Here is a 20640-nt window from a genome sequence, read left to right on the forward strand (position 1 = left end):
CTTTATTATCAGAGATCATCATAAATCATCAGTGAGCCTATTGTTCATAGAAATACGATTTTTTAAAAAATTTATGATGACCACGGGAAAGCTTTTACCCAGAAAGAAGACCTCAGTGAGGGTCAGAGTCCACACTGGAGAAAAACTTTAAGAGGACGATATATATATATATATATATGGCAGGATATCAGTGACACATTCTGCCTCGTTTTGTCAGGAAATCATATAGAAATGAAAACTTCATGAACATACTAAATGTAGAGCACCTGCAGTCAAATATCAGAGAACTTATGAAGTCCTGTGAAAGTGGTAAATGTGAGAGTGCTTTTAAATGTTACAAGTCTGACCTCAGTATACATCAGATAATTCACCTGATGTACATTTTCAGATGATACTTTGAAACCCTTTTCTAGTGGCCTTGTCAGTAATTCCTTAGTTTTAAAAAGTATAGTCTGCTTTCCTCATCACTGATTAATATTTATTGTTATACACCGTGCAGAGTGTTCTATGGAGTATTCTAGGACTACTCTGTATTATTGATTTTTTACCTTTCTTTGGCTCTAAACTTAATTGTAAATTTAGCATACTAAAGTAGTTTAAAAGGAAACTGAATGTTTTAAATTTATAAAATAACAAGTATTTGTACTTGCTTAACTAAGTTTATAAATATGACCAAATATTTTATAAAACCACCTTCCAAGTTATTTTTATAAAATGTTTAATTTGAAATCATTTTAACTTATAAGAAATTGCAAAATAGTCCAGAGACTTCCCTAGTATCCTTTACCTAACGCCTCCCAGTAAAAACATTTATGTAAGCCACATCTTACTGAATCCAGGAAAATGACATTGGTAGTATGTTAGCTAAGCCCTTAACCTTATTTGGATTTCATTAGATTTTCATGTTTTTTTTTTTTTTATGTTGTGATTCTAAGAAGTTTTATTACATATATAGATTCATGTAACCACTACCACAACCATCATGTAATACTGTAATCAACACAGATTTCCTCATTATACCTTTTTATGCTCATTCCCTTTATCCAAACCTACCTCTCGCAACCACTTACCTGTTTTCCATCAGTATAATTGTATAATTTCGTGAATGTTACAAAAATCATTTTTACAACTGGATTTTATATATTTTATATATAGGTTGTATTTATTTATATAATTTTCTATTTTTTTCCATAAAAGTTATATTAGTGACTATATACAAATTTATAATTTTTTATTAGTAGGAAGTGTGTAAGCTTTTCATGTTTTTGTCATTTGGCAAATTGCTCTGAAGACTTATGTGAGTTAATGGATGGTTATTTTTATTAGTGAGTAATACACATACTGGATGACCAGTTTGTTTATCCCTTCATTCTTGGAAGAGATTTCCTCATTTCAGCTTTTGTAAAGATGGTATGAAATCTGCATACAGGGTTTTGTGTGAACATAAATTTTCATTTCTCTACAATAAATATTCAGGTGGATGATTGTTGGGATGTATGGTAAGTTGTATTTAGCCTTATAAGAAACTACTCTCTTCCATCATGGCTGTGCTCTTTTACATTCTCACCAGCAGTGTATGAAATATTGTTCTGTATCCTCTCTAGCACTTGGTATTCAGTGCATTTGACACTTGAAGAACGTGGGGGTTAGGGGCACTGACGCCCAGGCAGTTGAGAATCCACGTATAACTTAACTACCAATAGCCTGCTGTTGCCTGGAAGCCTTACCAATAACATAAACAGTTGATTATGTGTTATATACTATATTCTTTTTTTTTTTTAAAGATTTTATTTATTTATTTGAGAGAGAATGAGATAGAGAGCATGAGAGGGGGGAGGGTCAGAGGGAGAAGCAGACTCCCTGCTGAGCAGGGAGCCCGATGCGGGACTCGATCCAGGGACTCCAGGATCATGCATGACCTGAGCCGAAGGCAGTCGCTCAACCGACTGAGCCACCAGGCGCCCGTGTTATATACTATATTCTTAAAGTAAGCTAGGGAAAAGAAAATCAGACTTCTGGGGCGCCCGGGTGGCTAAGTCAGTTAAGCGTCTGACTCTCGGTTTTGGCTTAGGTCATGATCTCATGGGTCGTGGGATTGAGCCCCGCGTCAGGATCTGAGCTCAGTGCCAGGTCTGCTTGAAAAATTCTCTCCCTCTGCCCCTCCCCCTGCTTGCTTGCTCTCTCTCAAATAAATAAATCTTAAAAAAAAAAAATAAGACTTCTGAGGAAGACAAATACCATATGATTTCACTCATGTGGAATTTAAGAAACATGAACAAAGAAAAAAGACAAAAAAACTACTTTTTTTTTAAAAAATAAGATTTTTTAAAAATCTTTTTAAAGATTTTATTTTATTTATTGAAGAGAGCGAGAATGAGAGAGAGAGCACGAGAGTGGGGAGGGTTAGAGGGAGAAGCAGACTCCCTGCCGAGCAGGGAGCCCGATGCGGGACTCGATCCCGGGGCTCCAGGATCGTGACCCGAGCTGAAGGCAGTCACCCAACCAACTGAGCCACCCGGGCGTCCCCCCAGACTCTATACAGAGAATGATCTGGTGGTTACCAGAGGGGAGGTGGGTGGGGGAATGGGTGGAAAAAAGGGGGATTAGGAGTACACTTAAAGTGATTGGCACTAAGTAATTTATAGAATTATTGACTCACTATATTGTACACCTGAAATTAATATACTCTGTGTTAATTATACTGGAGTTTTAAAAAATTGTAAAGCCTAACAAAATCATAAGGAAGGGAAAATACATTTACAGTACTACACTAAAAAAATCCACATATAAGTGAACTCATGCAGTTCAAACCCATGTTGCTCAAGGGTCAACTGTGTATTTCTTTTAGCCATTCCACCAGCAACATAGGAGAGATTTAGTTGCTCTCCATCCTCCCCAGCAGTTGGTATTGTCACTATATTTTACATTAACTATTCTCTTAGGTATATAGTAGTAAACAATCTTGAGCTTAACTTGCATTTTCCTAATGGCCAATGATGTTCAACACAGCATTATTACTATTATAATTAGACTTATTTATCTTATAACTGGAAGTTTGTACATTTTGACCATCTTAAGGTATTTCATCCACACCCCACCCCCAACCCTGCCTGTCACAACCACCAATTTTTCTCTCTCAGTTTAGTTTTTTTTTTTTTCTTTTAGATTCCACATATAAGTGAGATCATACAGTATTTGTTTTTCTCTGACTTATTTCACTTAGCATAGTACCCTCAGGGTCTATTCATGAGTCATAAATAGCAGGATTTTCTTTTTTATGGCTGAATAATATTCAATTGTGTGTACATTTTCTTTATCCATTCATTTTGTATAGGAGGACACTTTGGTTTCGATGCCATGGCTATTGTAAATAATGCTGCAATGAGCATGGGAGGGCAACTGTCTTTTTAAGACAGTGATTTCATTTCCTTTGGATAAGTTCAAGTAGAATTAGTGGATCATATGGTGGTTTTATTTTTAATTTTTTGAGGAAATGTCACACTGTTTTCCATAGTGGCTGTACCAAATTTACAGTGTCCTTCATTCTTTTTATGTCTGTATGCATGTTCATTTATTATTTATTTAACAGATCACCTACTGATGTACATTCATATTGGTATTAGTTACCTTTGCATTACAAAATTGCTTTCCTAAAAGTTAATGTCTGTCTGGACAGAGGCTGCGTGAACTAGATGGCTACACCTCTAAGCCTCCACTGGAATTGATGGGGTCTTTCACAGGCTCTCATACTGCAAGAGGCTAGCCTGGGCTCTATTCTAATGTGTTAGAAGAGCTCCAAGAGACAGACCCTACCTTACTGAGCAAGTCTAGTTCTATCCTGTTTGTTATTTGTCCTATTGGACACATTGGTCAGCTTCACTAGGAAGGGATGCTATCCCAAAGTGAACATATAGGGGCTCCTGGGTGGCTCAGTCGTTAAGCGTCTGCCTTCGGCTCAGGTCATGATCCCAGGCTCCCTGCTCAGTGGGAAGCCTGCTTCTCCCTCTCCCACTCACCCTGCTTGTGTTCCCTCTCTCGCTGTGTCTCTCCCTGACAAATGAATAAATAAAATCTTCAAAAAATATAGAGACCCAAGAGTAGTACATTCATGTAACAAGCACAAGAGTGTTTATTTCTTTAAAATTGTCAAAATTGATGCTATAATTACCCTTGTACATGGTCTCAAAAAAATAAATTTCTACTGAATCAATTCTTGAAATTAATTGCTGGCTCAAAGAGATGAAAAGTTTAAATTGGATAATTGCAGGATTTTACTGATTTATGTGCTCTAGTCTGAATCCTGCCTCCCCAAAAACACATCAAATACCTAATATTAAATGTGGTGTGCATTTTAAACTTGCAACTATGATAAGCAAGGTAGTAACATCTCAGTTCACTCAAAGCTGTATGTGGTGGACAACACTTAATTTACCTATGCAGATGAGAAAAATAAGACTTAGCATAATCGAGTGCCTTTATCCCATGGCCTCGCCACTCTGAATGTTAGTCATCGTTCAATCTTTATGAATCTTAAGGCTTAAAATATTTTTGCTTCATGTTTACTTTGCATTTATTTGAATATTAGATGCACTTTAAAAGTCGAGTATTTGCAATTTTTATTTTTTAAGATTTTATTGATTTATTTGACAGAGAGAGACACAGCGAGAGAGGGAACACAAGCAGGGGGAGTGGGAGAGGGAGAAGCAGGCTTCCCGCGGAGCAGGGAGCCCGATGTGGGACTCGATCCCGGGACCCCGGGATCATGACCTGAGCCGAAGGCAGACGCTTAACGACCGAGCCACCCAGGCGCCCTGAGTATTTGAAATTTTTTTTTTTTTTTTTTAGTATTTGCAGTTTTTAAAAATAAGTGGCTTATTGAGCTATTTAAAAAATTACGTTAGTCTTTTTCTTGTTCCTTTTATAATAGGCTGTGGAGAGTGGATCTCATATATCGATGGCGGAATGGGTTGGTATACTGCCTGGAAAATAGTTGGCAATTTCTCTTTCACATGCATACGCCTTCCCCTCCATTCTTCCCTATTCCTGGCCTTTGGTCCTCAAAGCCTGTCTTCCTCTCTGGACCCAGGGAAAGCTCCGCCTGCGTCCTCGGTTCCGCCCTTCGCCCTGGGCACTAACCTCTTGACTTTCCGTGGCCTTTTCCCCTATTACTCGCCCCCAAGCCTAAGTGGCGCGTTCGGGCGCTTTTATTTCCTAGTGAGCGACCACCATCCCTGTGCCCTCAGAGCTTCTGCGCACGTCGTTCTCTGTCCAAAAGTCGCTTCGAGCCCATTTTTGCTAGAAACTCGGCGGAGGAAGCTTCTGTAGGTGGGCTCGCCTTTTCCCGAGCGTGTTTTGTGATGGACAAATACCTCCACTTCCTGTTAACAGGGTCGTGCCAACTGGGCCGTCTAATTTTTTTTTTTTTTAAGATTTTATTTGCTTGAGAGAGAGAGAGAGAGAGAGAGAGAGCACACAGAGGGGAATGGAGAAGGAGATTCCCCGCGGAGCAGAAAGCCCTACGTGGGACTCGATCCCAGGACCCTGAGATCATGACCTGAGCCGAAGGCAGACGCTTCACTGACTGAGCCACCCAGGCGCCCCCCGTCTAATTTTTAATTTTCCAGTCGGCAAGCTGAAAGGGACTTCCGCCGCGCCGTTTTGCCTGGTTTAAGCTTCAGCCTGGAGACACCTGTGCGTTTCTGTCGGCCCGACCGGCCCTTCCACTTTCCCAGCCGCCCCTGCTCGCGGGCGCGGAAGAGGCCCCTCGGCTCGCCGTACGACCGTGATCCAAGATGGCCGCCCCCACGGGGTACGGCCAGGGCGCGGCCATGTTGCCGCAGCGGAAAAACCGGGATCCGGGTGCCTTTTCTCTAGAAACGCCTCCGACCCTTGTTGGCCACCGTCCTGGGGTGCCTGAGGGACGCGGGCGAAGTTTAGCGAAGGAAGTTCAGGCGCCGACCGGTCGCGGCGGTGTGTGGCGAAAGTCAGGTCCGTGTCTGGGTGTGTGTGTGGGTCGGCGTCCTCCTCGGGTGACGCGGGTGGGATTCCAGCGGGAGGGGAGCGTGGGTGGGTGTTCTGCCCGGTTGGGGCGTGCGCTTGTTGGTGCCCCCGGCCTCAGTCCGGAGGTGCTCTCTGGCTCGTGGTTAAAGATGTCTGGAGAACAGCGATCCGGTGCCGGGGGCACATCTGGGGGCCGCTTACTCTCTGGGGCTCAGAGACTGCCAGCCGCAGGGTTGTGGCTGTCAGAGAAGGCTGCGTGTGGTGCGGATTTTGTTCGGGCGCAAAGATGAGCTGTTCGGGCTTCACGTGCGGGGCTCGCGGGGGGCTGCCCCGAGCGCCCGGGGCGCTGGTGCGAGCGTGGGCCGCGCCTGGAGGCCCGGGGCTTGGCCGGGGCGTGCTGAGCCCAGCCCTCGGCGGCTGCCACAGACGCGAGGTGCGTTTGCGACCCCCTTCTGCCCTGTAACCCCAAGTCTGAGCTCTAGTTCCTAAACCCCCTTTGGATCCAACATCACCCCTGACTCTCGAACTTGCAGAAATCAAAGTTTCTGGCGAGGTGAATGACCCAGCGCCTCTAATCGGAGTCTCATATTTAAGATGCAGCCTTTTATCCTTTGTCCTGAAAGATTCCTGCACGTTCCTCTTGGATGTTTCTTTTCAGGCTCCGACTGACACAAGGAAAATAACATCTCTTGTCACCGTAAATTCCGTTCCCAAGGGGTAATCCTTGTCAAAGTTTTATTACATTTTAGTTTGAGTTTAAGAATAAAATCTGAAAAAATAAAAATTGCAAATACTCGACTTGTCAAGTGCATCTAATATTCAAATAAATGCGAAGTAAACATGAAGCAAAAATATTTTAAGCCTTAAGATTCATAAAGATTGAACGACGACTAACATTCAGAGTGGCGAGGCCATGGGATAAAGGCACTCGATTATGCTAAGTCTTATTTTTCTCATCTGCATAGGTAAATTAAGTGTTGTCCACTTATGTGTGTATGTAAATGTATGTAAATGTAAGTTATTACATTTAGTTTATTCAGTTTATAAATAAGCCAATTTATATTGGGCTTAATATTGATAATTCAGATAAATTGTGTAAATGGTACTATGATTTTCTCTCTTACCTTATTTCATGTAATAAACATTTACAGATTATTTTAATGTATGAACCTGTGGTATTGTGAGTGCAGTCGTATTCAGTGTTTGCATATGTTTATATAAAGGTGAAATGTTTGAAATGTTTAGGTATCATTTTGGGGACATTTTATGATTATGCATTTACTCATGGATTTGTTCCCCTGCCTTTCATCTCCAATGTAGACTTTATTTTTATCTCAGTTGTAAGCCTGTTATTCCTTTCTGAGTCTCTTTTCCTTATAATTTTCTATAATATAAAAAACCAATTAACTTTAAATATCTACTTGCTGCGGGGCGCCTGGGTGGCTCAGTCGTTAAGCCTTCGGCTCAGGTCATGATCCCAGGGTCCTGGGATCGAGTCCCACATCGGGCTCCCTGCTCAGCGGGAAGCCTGCTTCTCCCTCTCCCACTCCCTCTGCTTGTGTTCCCTCTCTCGCTGTGTCTCTCTCTGTCAAATAAATCAATAAAATCTTTAAAATATATATATATCTACTTGCTGCTTGGCCACCCTATTAAATTCTTACTGTAATGTCTTTCTCTCCACCTAACATTTTAGTATGGAAAATTTTCAAACATACAGAAATACTGAAAGAATGTTCAAGTATCCATCCATATACCTACCACCTAGATTCTACCATTAACGTCCTACTAGACTGGCTCTACCAGTTATCTAACTCTCTATCCATCCTCTGTTCGTGAATCAGTCTTTTTTATTAGAGGAGGGGAGGGGTGGAGGGAGAGGGAGCGAGAGAATCCCAAGCAGGCTCCATGCCCAGCACAGAGCCTGAGACTGGGCTCCATCTCACAACCCTGAGATCATGACCTGAGCCAAAATCAAGAGTCAGAAGCCTAACCTCCTGAGCCACCCATACACATCCTGATTCAGTCTTCTGTTGGTGCATTTTAAAGACAGTTGCAGTCCTCTACAGTTACTCTAAATGCCTCTGCAATTACCTGACTAATAGAGTTCTGATAGCTTTTTACTTGTTTCCTTTGTTTCCTTAATGAACAGAGATCTTATTTACAAGTAGTCTTGGCCTACTGTGAAGTGGAATGAAAGTGAATTTTAGAATGAGTTGAATCTGATATTTATTATTATTATTATTTTTTTTTTAAGATTTTATTTATTTATTTGAGACAGAGAGAATGAGAGAGAGAGAGAGCACATGAGAGGGGGGAGGGTCAGAGGGAGAAGCAGACTCCCTGCTGAGCAGGGAGCCCAATGCGGGACTCGATCCCGGGACTCCAGGATCATGCCCTGAGCCGAAGGCAGTCGCTTAACCAACTGAGCCACCCAGGCACCCTGATATTTATTATTTTTTTAAGAAATATTTTATTTATTTGAGAGAGAGGGTGAGCGAGAGAGAGAGCACGAGCTGAGGGGCAAAGGGAGAGGGAGAAGCAGACGCCCCACTGAGCAGGGAGCCCAACCAAGGGGCTCAATCTCAGGACTCCAGGATCATGACCTGAGTTGAAGGCAGACGCTTACCTCACTGAGCCACCCAGGTGCCCCTGAAATGAGTCTGATTTTTCAGTCCCATTGTGTAATTGTGACCTGTCTGTTTCCCTGATAGCAAAAAGAAGTTAGAATCTCTCCCTCAGGTGTTGTTTTGAAGATTAAGTGAAGTAAAACACCTAAAATAGTGATCTGTGATGGCAGGAACTTAGTATATTTGAGTAAAAAGGCTGATAATTTCCCCATATTTATGTTTTTGTGCTTTGTAAAATTTGTATTTATAACTCATTTTCTCTCTCCCTGCCTCCCCTTTGTTTCTCTCTCTCTTTTTTAAAGATTTTATCTATTTATTTATTTGAGAGAGAGAGGGAGAGAGAAACAGCATGAGAGGGGATAGGGTCAGAGGGAGAAGCAGACCCCCCGCCGAGCAGGGAGCCTGATGTGGGACTCGATCCCGGAACTCCAGGATCATGACCTGAGCCGAAGGCAGTCGCTTAACCAGCTGAGCCACCCAGGTGCCCTCTCTCTCTTTTTCTTTTTACTATGAAAACTTTTAAAGCTATGAACTTACTTTAATGATCTAGCAATGGCAATTTTAATTGTAGAATGCTGATAATTTTCTGATTTAAAATATAAGTGCTCTTATGAAAAATACAATGAAGAAAGTAAATGTCCTGTCAAATATTATACTGTTGCCAGTATTTCCTTTTCAGAAATACTTAGAAGTAGATTTTTAAGTTACCTGCAATACTTTTATTGACTGTTTTAAATTGAATGTTAAGTTATTCCCATGAACTGTCCTGTTTTTAACGCTGACCTTGACCTGTGTGTGCTTTAAGATGGCATAGAATTTTTTTATTTAAATGTTGTAACTAGCCACCTGACTAAAGAGGTATATAGATATGTTAGGTGAATATTGATAATTTGCCTCTTTTTTTAAAGATTTTATTTGTTTGTCAGAGAGATAGAGATAGAGCAAAAGCAGGGGGAGTGGCAGGCAGAGGGAGAGGCAGGCTCCCCACTGAGCAAGGAGCCCAACGCAGGACTCGATCCCAGGACTCTGGGATCATGACCTGAGTCAAAGGCAGTCGCTTAACCGACCGAGCCACCCAGGCATCCCCATTTGGTACTAATTTAGACTTAAACTCTTACTTACCAGTTTTGTTCCTCTTGACTCCTTGCTCCTCTACTTATGTTGGAGGATCCTTTCCTTTTGCTTGAAGAACATTCATGTTTGCTGTAACACAGGTCTTCTGATGAAGAATTTTCTCTGCTTTTGCCTGAAAATGTCTTTATTTCAGTTCTATTTCTAAAGAATCTTTTTGCTGACTATCCTATATAGGTTTATACTTATAATACTCTACAGAGTATCAAGAAATGGATGGTAATGAGAAATTAAATAAGACCCTGCTTATTATTTGCTTAGCGCAATGTTCTCAAAATCAAAGTGTATGTATCCTGGGATGTAAGAAGACTTTTGAAGAGGTAGATGGACATGCATGATTTAAAAGATAAATGGGATGCCTGGGTGACTCAGTTTGCTAAGCATCCAACTCTTGGTTTTGGCTCGGGTCGTGATCTCAGGGTCATGAAATTGAGCCATGTGTTGGGTTCCGTGCTGTGCGTGGATCCTGCTTGGGATTCTCTCTTCCTTTCCCTTTGCCCCTCTCGTGCTTGCAGGTGCTTTCTGTTTCTCTGTAAGTAAATAAATAAATAAATAAATTTAAAAAAATAAAATAAAAATGTGTACATTTTAACTATCTGTATGTCCTCTTTCCTAAAATGGACCCACCTGAGGAGTCCCCTGCCACTGGGCATCACACTCTTCTGGGTCTCTGTCCCACATTCCCTTTGACAGTCATACTACTTCTACTCTACAGAAGAAAGGTGTGCTTCCCAGACATTCTGAATGTCATGTTTTCTTGGCCCAGAGCACTTAATAAAAAAGACAGATCTTTGGGGCCTTGGTTTAAGGTGAATGCACAGCAACAGTGACAACATCTGGGCCTAAAGAGAAGGTACCACTCAGAGTAATTTGCTTTCCTGCCTGTAGGTGCTGGCTCCCCAGGACAAGCAGGATCAAGGGGAAAAGGAGGAAAGATTCCAAGACTTAGGTAACATCATTTCTGGGGAAACCCTTGATCGGAGACTGAGACTTTTGAACAGAAATTTGGAGCTGATCCAGAAGAGCTAAAGACAGAGCATCCAAGTTAGCAGCTATTTCCCAAAATCAGAAGATGATCCAAGCCCAGGTGACTTTTGGTTTCTTTTATTCTTTCCTTTATTTCTCAATGGATTAGTAGAGATCTATAAAAGAAAAATCGGCAATTAAAAGAAAAATTTAAATTGAGAATAGCAGGATCTGGAGAAATCTGGGCAAAGCAGAATCAGGAACCTATTTTTCATAGGATTCATACTTTGTGATTCATGTTGGAATGAATATATGTGACTGTGTAAGACCCTGTAGGTCACATTAGCTGTCAGTGTGCTGAAAATATCTCTGACAGTCATCACAAGGGAATCTTGGTAAGTTTCATGGTAGGCGGCATTTCTGTGATCTGTTTCTACTGCCAACACTTCTGACACCAAATGTGAGTTTTTCCACTCCAATGACCAGTTCTCCAACTCTCCAGATACTGCCTGTCTACAATTTGATTCAATCTTGACACTGACTACATGGAGTTACTATCATACTCAAGTTTAAAGGGCTCAGCCCTGCAAGACTGCCCTCATTTCAGAAGCTAAGTACTGAGGGCCCAGGGTGCCCATACTTCTGACTTGACTACAAGTAGGCAGTTCCCACAGTCCCTTCGTTGGTTTTGATAATTCACTACAGTGACTGACAACTCAGGAAAACACTTTACTTCACATTTACCAGTTTATTATAAAGGATAGAAGATGGGAACAGCCAAATGGAAGAGAGGCATAGAGCAAGGTATGGGAGAAGGGGCAAGGACCTTCCATGCCCTCTCCAAGCAAGCCACCCTCCCAGCACCTTGATGTGCTCGCCAACCTGGAAGTTCTCTGAGCCCTGTAGTGTAGTGTGGGTTTTTTTTTTTTTTAATATTTTATTTATTTGAGAGAGAGAGCATATGCATGTGCGCAAGTGGGGGAGGGGACAGCGGGAGAGGGATAAGCGAACTCCCCACTGAGCGCAGAGCCTGATGCAGGGCTCATACCAGGACCCCGTGATCATGATCTGAGCCAAAGTCAGATACTTAAACCACTGAGCCACCCAAGTGGCTCTGGACTGTTGTGTTTTTTTTATGGAGGTTTCATCATGTAGGGGAGATTGATTAAATCACTGGCCATTAGTGATTGTCTCAATCTCTAGTCCCTCTCCCCACGCTGGACAGCTGGGATGGGGCTGAAAGTTCCAGCCCTGTAATCAGTAGGTTGGTTTCCCTAGTAACCAGCCACATCCTTGGGTTTATCTAGGGGCCCACCAGAGTTACCTCATTAATATAAATTCAGGTATGGTTGAAAGGGGCTTTTTATAAGTAATGTAAGATGCCCCTCCCACCCCAACCACTTAGGAAATTCCAGGGCTTTAGGAGTTCTTGTGCAAGGAACCAGAGATGAATACCAAATACAAACTTCTTATTATATCGCAATATCACAGGCATTGACTGTGAGGAGAAAACAGACCAGTTCCTTGAGGGATGTTAATGTTTCATGGCACATAGGTCTGAAGTGCACATAGGTCTTTGATGGTTCTTCAGAGAGATGTTGTGGTGAGTGAGATCCTTAACTGCCCTTACTACTTAGAAATGTAAAAATGTATTTCTTACAGCTGTTGCTTCATTGTATCTATTGTGGTATTAACCCTGCCTAATTATATGCACACATACATATATATTTGTCTATGTACATATACGTGTCCATAAATATGTTCTTTATAGTTTTTTTTACAAATTTGTTTAATTATCTGTTAATCCTTTTGTTTTATACATGTTTTATACAGTTTCTTTTATTTTGTTTATTAAGCACTGAAATTAGTATGTATTGTCTTGTGACTATTACCTGCCAGTCTCTTCATTACTAGTTTTGGTATTAGCTCAAATGCTCATGGTGAATTTAGAAATCTGTATTATTTGTTTGCTTATAAGTATTATATAGTTCAGTATTGGCAAGTAGATGCTCAAATATATATAGATTACACATATTCTTACACTAGGCAAGAGGATTTAGTGATACATATTACAGAAACTTTCTTAAATTTTCAAGTTTGTTGAATGAATAGAAGATTGCACGATGACATAATATTATACAAGATTTCTTCTATCACAATGTATCAAAGAATAAAAACCACCATTTCCTATATGGCAAAATGAGCAGAATAATTTCCTTTATCTGTTTTTTCCATATCATCACAAGAATATCACTTCATTAAACATAACTGTGTTATAACAGGAATCCCTGACATTTGATGATGTGGCTGTGGACTTCACCTGGGAGGAGTGGCAGCTCTTGGCCCCCGCTCAGAAGGATTTGTACCGGGACATGATGTTGGAAAATTATAGGAACCTGGTGTCAGTGGGTGAGGACAGCTCCCCTGTGTCACTCATGGGGTGCTCTGCCAGTGGCTCTTTCTATCTCAGCTACTTAACTCTTTATTTATTTATTTTTAAAAAGATTTTATTTATTTATTTGACAGAGAGACACAGCGAGAGAGGGAACATAAGCAGGGGGAGTGGGAGAGGGAGAAGCAGGCTTCCTCCTGAGAAGGGAGCCTAATGCAGGGCTCCATCCCAGGACCCTGGGATCATGACCTGAACCGAAGGCAGTCACTTAACCAGCTGAGCCACCCAGGTGCCCCAAACTTAACTCTTTAATACTTTGAAATGGTAGATCCTCAGATCCTTCTCTTGCCTTAGACAAGTAGGTATAATGTCCCATCTTTTGAGAGAAAAGCCTTGATGTTACAGATGTGAAACCTATTTAGTCCCTAAAATGTAACATTATCCCTTCTTGATGTACCCCAGTCCACTAGGTCTTCTGTCTTTTCTCACGAACAGGGTATCAAGCCAGCAAACCAGATGCACTATCCAAGTTGGAACGAGGAGAAGAACTTTGGATGATAGAAGATGAAATCCACAGCCGAATCTGCCCAGGTGAGTGAGAACTGCCAAGGTGGGCGGCTGCAGTAGTATTCTGGTCAGTCAGAGAAGGCATCAGAACTGTGACAGTGTCTGAGGAAACGTAAACAGCCCCTCCCTGTATCTCTCTTCCCATATGAGAACTCTTTTTCTTTGTTGAAGTTTAGAGGAAAATATGCCCCTTTTTTTTCTTTTGAGATCGGATCCCTGTTTACTTTATATACTTCTTGTTTTTGTTTGCATAGTCATCTTTGTAGGATTTTCTTTTCTTTTTCTTATTATTTTTTAAAAAGATTTATTTCTTTTTAGAGAGAAAGCATGCGTGAGCATGGGGAGGGACAGAGGGGGAGGGAGAGAAAGAATCCTCAAGCAGACTCCTCGCTGAGTGCAGAGCCTGATGCAGGTCTCAATCCCACAGCCTGAGATCATGACCTGAGCCGAAATCAAGAGTTGGATGCTCAACCGACTGAGCCACCCAGGCACCCCCTTTTTAATTTTTTTAAGGATTTTTATTTTTAAGTAATCTGTATACCCAACAGGAGCCTTGAACTTACAACCCCAAGATCAAGAATTGCATGCTCCAGTGACTGAGCCAGCCAGGCTCCCCCTCCTAGAATTTTCTAATCTTCTTCTTCTTGATCCACTGTGACAGTGTTTTTACCTGTGTTACCACCTCTCCTGCTATGAAATTCCACTTTCCAGGCCTCTCTGGAAAGAAACAACTTTGACTTCATCACTTTTTTCTTACTACTTTGCTTGCCTACCTTACTAGGAAATAATGATTTCGTTCCATAATATCTAACTCCACCTTGGATGCTTTGTCTCCATGATAACCTGGTTTTTGCTGTGCGTTTATGTCGTTCTTTGGCTCCCCTCCCCCACTTTCCCACCAGAACCCTGGAGGTTCTCCATACTTCCGTTTTCATTTTCTTCTCAGTTCTCGTAACTCTGAAAAGCTTCCTTTATTCCCGTGAATTAACCTTTTTCCCTTCTCTCAGACATCCAAATTGGCTTTCTCTCTTTTTTTTTTTTAAAGATTTTATTTATTTATTTGAGAGAGAGTGAGAGAGAGAGAGAACACAAGAGAGGGGAGCGGGAGAGGGAGAAGCAGACTTCCTGCTGAGCAGGGAGCCAGATGCAGGACTCGATCCTGGGACTCCAGGATCATGACCTGAGCCGAAGGCAGTCGCCTAACCAACTGAGCCACCCAGGCGCCCTTGGCTTTTCTCTTAATATTGCCTAATGCATGCTTTCTTTCTATGTATTTTACCCTTCTTCATGGCAGTTAGCCTATGACTTTCCATTTTGTGTGTGAGAACGGGAATTATCTTCTCTCCATCCTTTTTTAAATTTAGGTTCTTTTTCAGCTCAACACAACTACACATTTTAAATTTCTCCCTATCCTGGCATTACCTCATTACCTTGAATGTTCTCTACTTGCTGAGCTTTCTTCTTTTTGTGGGGTGGGGCGGGGTAGAGGGAGAGAGAATTTTAAATAGGCTCCACTGCCTGACACGGCTCAATATCACAACCCTGAGATCATGATCTGAGTGGAAATCAAGAGTTGGACAATTAACCAACTGAGCCATCCAGGTGCCCCTGAGCTCTTTTCTTAAAGGTCATTTGATTAACAAGAAAATATCTTTTTTTAACATGCTATATGATTTCCAGCCCAAACCATGTCATAACTTATGTCTGCTTCAAATTATTTTCTTCATGGCTTTGTTAATTCATATTTTCTTTTAGTTATTAGATGTTATCACTGCATTTATTTTCCTAAAGCTTTTGTTTTCACATGATTTTTTTTTTTGTAATTCAGTCAATCATGCCCTGACACTGGCTGTGCTGATTTATTATTACTTTTCAATTTCTAAAGTGATGGCAAAATGGAATTTCCACTAATTTTTTAAGACTTGAGTCTGATTCTTTTTTTTCCTATTTAAGTATAATTAACATACAGTGTTATTAGTTTTGGGTATACAATATAATGATTCAACAATTCTATATATTTCTCTGTGCTCATCAAGATAAGTTGCTCTTAACTCCCCTTATCTATTTAACCCATCCTCCCACCCACTTCCCCTCTGGCAATTATCAGTTTGTTCTCTGTATTTAAGAATCTGCTTTTTTGTCTGTCTCTTTTTGCTTTGTGCACTTGTTTTGCTTCTTAAATTCCACATATGGGTAAAATCACAAGGTATTTGTCTTTCTCTGGCTGACATATTTCACTTAGTATTATATCCCCTAGGTCCATTCATGTTGCAAATGGCAAGATTTCCTTCTTTTTTATGGCTGAGTAATATTTCATTGTTATGTGTATACCACATCTTTTTTTTCCAAATTTTTATTTAAATTCTAGCTAATTAACATATAGTGTAATATTGGTTTCAGGAGTAGAATTTAGTGATTCATCACTTACATATAACACCCAGTGCTCATCACAACTACCCTCCTTAATACCCATCATCACCCAGTTAGGCCATCCCCCACCTCCCTCCATCAACCCTCAGTTTGTTCTCTATAGTTAAGAGTCTCTTATGGTTTGCTTCTGTCTTTTTATTTTTCCTTCCTGTGTGTTCATTTGTTTTGTTTCTTAAATTATACATATGAAATGAAATCCTATATTTGTTTTTTTTCTGACTGACTTATTTCACTTAGCATAATACACTCTAGCTCCATCCACATCATTGCAAAAGGCAAGATTTCATTCTTTTTGATGGCTGTGATACCACATCTTCTTTATCCATTCATGTCGGTGGGCATTTGGGCTCTTTCCATAGGTTAGCTATTGTTGATAATGCTGCTATAAACGTCAGGGTGAATGTGCCCCTTCAAATCTGTATTTTTTTATCTTTTGGGTAAATACCTAGTAGTTCAATTGCTGTATCAGAGGGTAGTTCTATTTTTTAAAAAATATTTATTTATTTGAGAGAGAGCATGTGAGAGAGCACAAGCAGTGGAGAGGGAGAAGCAGGCTGCCCATTGAGCAGGGAGCCCAACGCAGGGCTTGATCCCAGGACCCTGGGATCATGACCTGAGCTGAAAGCAGCCGATTAACTGACTGAGCCACCCAGGTGCCCCAGGGTAGTTCTATTTTTAACTATTTTTTTTAAGATTTAATTTATTTGAAAGAACGAGCACGAGTGAGGGGAGGCGCAGAGGGAGAAGGATAAGCAGACTCCCCGCAGAACAGGGAGCCCAATGTGGGGGCTCGATCCCAGGACCCTGAGATCATGACCTGAGCCGAAGTCAGACACCTAACAGACTGAGCCACTCAGGTACCCCGACATGAAGGCATTTTTAAAACAGTTTTATGCCAAGCTAAGATTATGAGAGATTACAGAATAATTCATTGTTCTTTTCTCTCCTAGAAATCAGGAAAGTTGATGATCCTCTGCAGTGTCACTTGCAAAATCGAAGCATTCAGAAGAGTGTGGAACAATGCTGTGAACATAATACATTTGCAAATATTCTTAATCAGAGTGAAAGTCATTTCCTGTTAAAGCAAAATTATGATATGTTTGACTTATTTGAAAAACCTTTAAAATCAAATTTAAGTTTTGAAAGCCAGAGTATAAACTGTAATGCAAAGAACTCTACTGAGTTTAATGAAGATGGGAAATCCCTTCTGCATACTAATCATGAACAATTTTATAGTGTAATAAAATTTCCTGTAAGTGTAAAACCCACCAGCAATAATTCCCAGGTCATTAAGCAGCAGAGAACTCCAAACATGCGGAAAGCCCATGTATGCTGTGAATGTAGGAAAGTCTTTGTCAAGGTGTCTCAGCTCATTGATCATCAGAGAGTTCATACTAGAGAGAAACCTCATGGATGCAGTCTGTGTGGGAAGGCATTCTCTAGAAAATCCAGGCTAACTGAACATCAGAGAATTCATACAGGACTGAAACATTATGAATGTACTGAATGTGACAAAACATTCCTCAAGAAATCACAGTTCAATATACACCAGAAAACGCATATGGGACAGAAGCCTTATACATGTAATGAATGTGGGAAAGCGTTCATCAAGAAGTGTCGGCTTATTTATCATCAGCGAACTCATACAGGAGAGAAGCCCCATGGATGCAGTCTATGTGAGAAAGCCTTCTCTACAAAGTTTAGTCTCACTACACATCAGAAAACTCATACAGGAGAGAAACCTTATACATGCAGTGAATGTGGAAAAGGCTTCATTGAGAAGAGGCGTCTTATTGCACATCATCGAACTCATACTGGTGAGAAACCTTTTATATGCAATGAGTGTGGGAAAGGTTTCACCTTGAAGAACAGTCTTATCACACATCAGCAAACTCATACAGAACAGAAATTGTATACATGCAGTGAATGTGGAAAAGGCTTTTCAATGAAGCACTGTCTCATCGTACATCAGCGAACTCATACAGGAGAGAAACCCTACACATGCAATGAATGTGGAAAAGGCTTCACCTTGAAGAGTCCTCTTATCAGACATCAGCGAACCCATACAGGAGAGAAACCCTATGTATGTAGTGTATGTGGAAAAGGCTTTACCGTGAAGAGTGATCTCATTGTACATCAGCGAACTCATACTGCAGAGAAGCCATATATATGCAATGATTGTGGGAAAGGCTTCACTGTGAAGAGCCGTCTGATTGTACATCAACGCACTCATACAGGAGAGAAACCTTATGTATGCAGTGAATGTGGAAAAGGCTTTCCAGCAAAAATACGGCTGATTGGACATCAGCGAACTCATACCGGAGAGAAGCCCTATATATGCAATGAATGTGGAAAAGGCTTCACAGAGAAGAGTCATCTCAATGTACATAGGCGCACTCATACAGGAGAGAAACCCTATATATGTAACGAATGTGGCAAAGGCTTAACTGGAAAGAGCATGCTCATTGCACATTTGCGAACTCATACTGGGGAGAAACCGTATATATGCAATGAATGTGGAAAGGGCTTCACCATGAAGAGTACTCTAGGTATACATCAGCAAACTCATTCTGGGGAGAAACCATACAAATGTAATGAATGTGATAAAGCCTTCAGGAAGAAGACCTGCCTCATACAACATCAGAGATTTCACACAGGAAAAACTTCCTTTGCATGTACTGAATGTGGAAAATTTTCTTTGCGTAAAAATGATCTCATTACCCATCAGAGAATTCACACAGGAGAGAAACCGTATGAATGCAGTGAATGTGGGAAAGCCTTCACTACAAAGTCAGGGCTCAATGTTCATCAAAGAAAACATACAGGAGAGAGGCCCTATGGATGCAGTGATTGTGGGAAAACTTTTGCCCACTTGTCAATCCTTGTTAAACATAAGAGAATTCACAGATAGTCACTTTGGTTTTTTGTGGGTTTTTTAAAGATTTTATTTCTTTATTTGAGAGAGAGCACATGAGAAGGGGGAAGGTCAGAGGGAGAAGCAGACTCCCTGCCGAGCAGGGAGCCCGATGTGGGACTCAATCCCGGGACTCCAGGATCATGACCTGAGCCGAAGGCAGTCACTTAACCAACTGAGCCACCCAGGCGCCCACAGATAGTCACTTTGGGATAACCTGTTGCCAGTTGTAGTCCCTCAAGATAATAGTATGTAATGAAGAATAACAATGCAAAGAATAGTATTATCTTTAGTGATCAATTATGTCATATTTTATGTTGATGAAAAAATTTACAAAACAACTCACAGTCAGCCTTGATGAAAATATTTTAGGACATTATACATCTAAAAAGTGTAGACTGAAATAGATTCTATGAATGTGACAGACTAGGAAAGCCGTCAGTGGGAATTAGACGCTATCATGTGATCATCACAGATAATGAATTTTTTTTTTTTAATATTTATTTATTTGACAGAGAGATAGCGAGAGCAGGAACACAAGCAGGGGGAGTAGGAGAGGGAGAAGCAGGCTTCCCACCGAGCAGGGAGCCCGATGTGGGGCTCGATCCCAGCACCTGGGATCATGACCTGAGCTGAAGGCAGACGCTTAACCAACTGAGCCACCCAGGCGCCCCTGAATGAATATTTCTAATTGGTAGAACTATAACTGTGGGAGAACCTTTGCCCAGAAGTAAGACCTCAATAGATGTCAGTTCACACTAGACAAGTACTTTGCGGTGGCAATAAATGTAGTAGGGCTTGAAGTAATATATTTGCCAGGAAATCCATACAGAAATAACTTAGGAACACATTCAATGTGGTGGACTTTAGCAAAATATCAGACAACTTAAAGGAAAGAAGCTTTGGGGAAATGATGAACGAGAGCATTCCGTCATGTCTAAAGATAATTAACGGATACATAATTAGTGGATAATATGCCTCACAAGCATTCAGAACAGGATACTTCAGCTTTATTTCTGATTGCCTTGTCATTGGTTTTATAAATTTTAAATAGTGGCAGTTACTCTCACCATGGATTAAATTTTAATATGTACAATGCAGGAGTGTTCCGTGCCTGTGTCGTTATATAATTAACTTTTGAATTTCTTTAGTTCCAAGTTTAATTGTTATTACAGAATACTTGAAGTACTTCAAATTAAGTAATATATTCATTTCATATGTATAACTCAGTATATTTGGGTGTTTAGCCAAGTTTATAAGCAGCATCAATTTTGAATTTGAAATAAGTTTAGAATCATAAAAACTGGAATATTTCAGAGATTTCCTAAATGCCCTTCAGCCTGCTACTTCCAAAGGTAAAATTTTACATAACCAGAGTTCATTATCAAATAGAGGAAAGTGAAATTAGTATAATGCTTTTAACCACAGGATTTACTTGGATCTCACCAGTTTTAAGATGGACACATTTTTGTTTGTTTTTTACATATAGTTTTAAGAAACTTTATAGCGTGTAGGTTTGTGTAACCAACACCACCGAATGTTTTGTCTACACAAACTCCCTCATGCAAACCCTTCATAGTCACATTTTTCTGTGAACCTAACGCCTGGCATCA

At 40.8% G+C, this 20640-nt stretch overlaps 1 protein-coding gene across 4 annotated transcripts; it reads left to right on the forward strand.

The window, feature by feature from the left end:
* Positions 1-4874: 4874 nt before the first annotated feature.
* LOC123856085 (zinc finger protein 615) lies at positions 4875-20123 on the forward strand. Of its 4 annotated transcripts, XM_054511614.2 has the most exons (8): positions 4875-5325; positions 5430-5988; positions 8930-9108; positions 10647-10845; positions 12216-12327; positions 13007-13133; positions 13612-13707; positions 17064-20123. In XM_054511614.2, the coding sequence occupies exons 5-8, from the start codon at positions 12304-12306 to the stop codon at positions 19022-19024; spliced, it is 2208 nt and encodes a 735-aa protein (XP_054367589.1). In that variant the 5' UTR covers positions 4875-5325; positions 5430-5988; positions 8930-9108; positions 10647-10845; positions 12216-12303; the 3' UTR covers positions 19025-20123. The 4 variants fall into 4 exon arrangements, with proteins under 4 accessions (XP_054367589.1, XP_045748162.1, XP_054367590.1 ...); XM_045892206.3 differs by lacking the exon at positions 8930-9108 and having other exon boundaries at positions 4875-5988; XM_054511615.2 differs by lacking the exon at positions 12216-12327 and having other exon boundaries at positions 4877-5988.
* The last annotated feature ends 517 nt before the right edge of the window (positions 20124-20640 follow it).

Source organism: Mirounga angustirostris, unplaced genomic scaffold (genome assembly GCF_029215605.1).
Source record: "Mirounga angustirostris isolate CCGP_5_RB_7025 unplaced genomic scaffold, mMirAng1.0.hap1 SCAF_16, whole genome shotgun sequence".
Taxonomy (NCBI): Eukaryota; Metazoa; Chordata; class Mammalia; order Carnivora; family Phocidae; genus Mirounga; species Mirounga angustirostris.

Excerpts from the sequence above, each read along its gene's own strand:
- LOC123856085 (XM_045892206.3), top strand. The coding sequence starts at position 12,304 with ATGGTTCTTCAGAGAGATGTTGTG. Across the intron at positions 12,328-13,006 it reads TTCTTCAGAGAGATGTTGTG|GAATCCCTGACATTTGATGA; the intron begins GTGAGTGAGATC and ends GTGTTATAACAG. Across the intron at positions 13,134-13,611 it reads TAGGAACCTGGTGTCAGTGG|GGTATCAAGCCAGCAAACCA; the intron begins GTGAGGACAGCT and ends TCTCACGAACAG.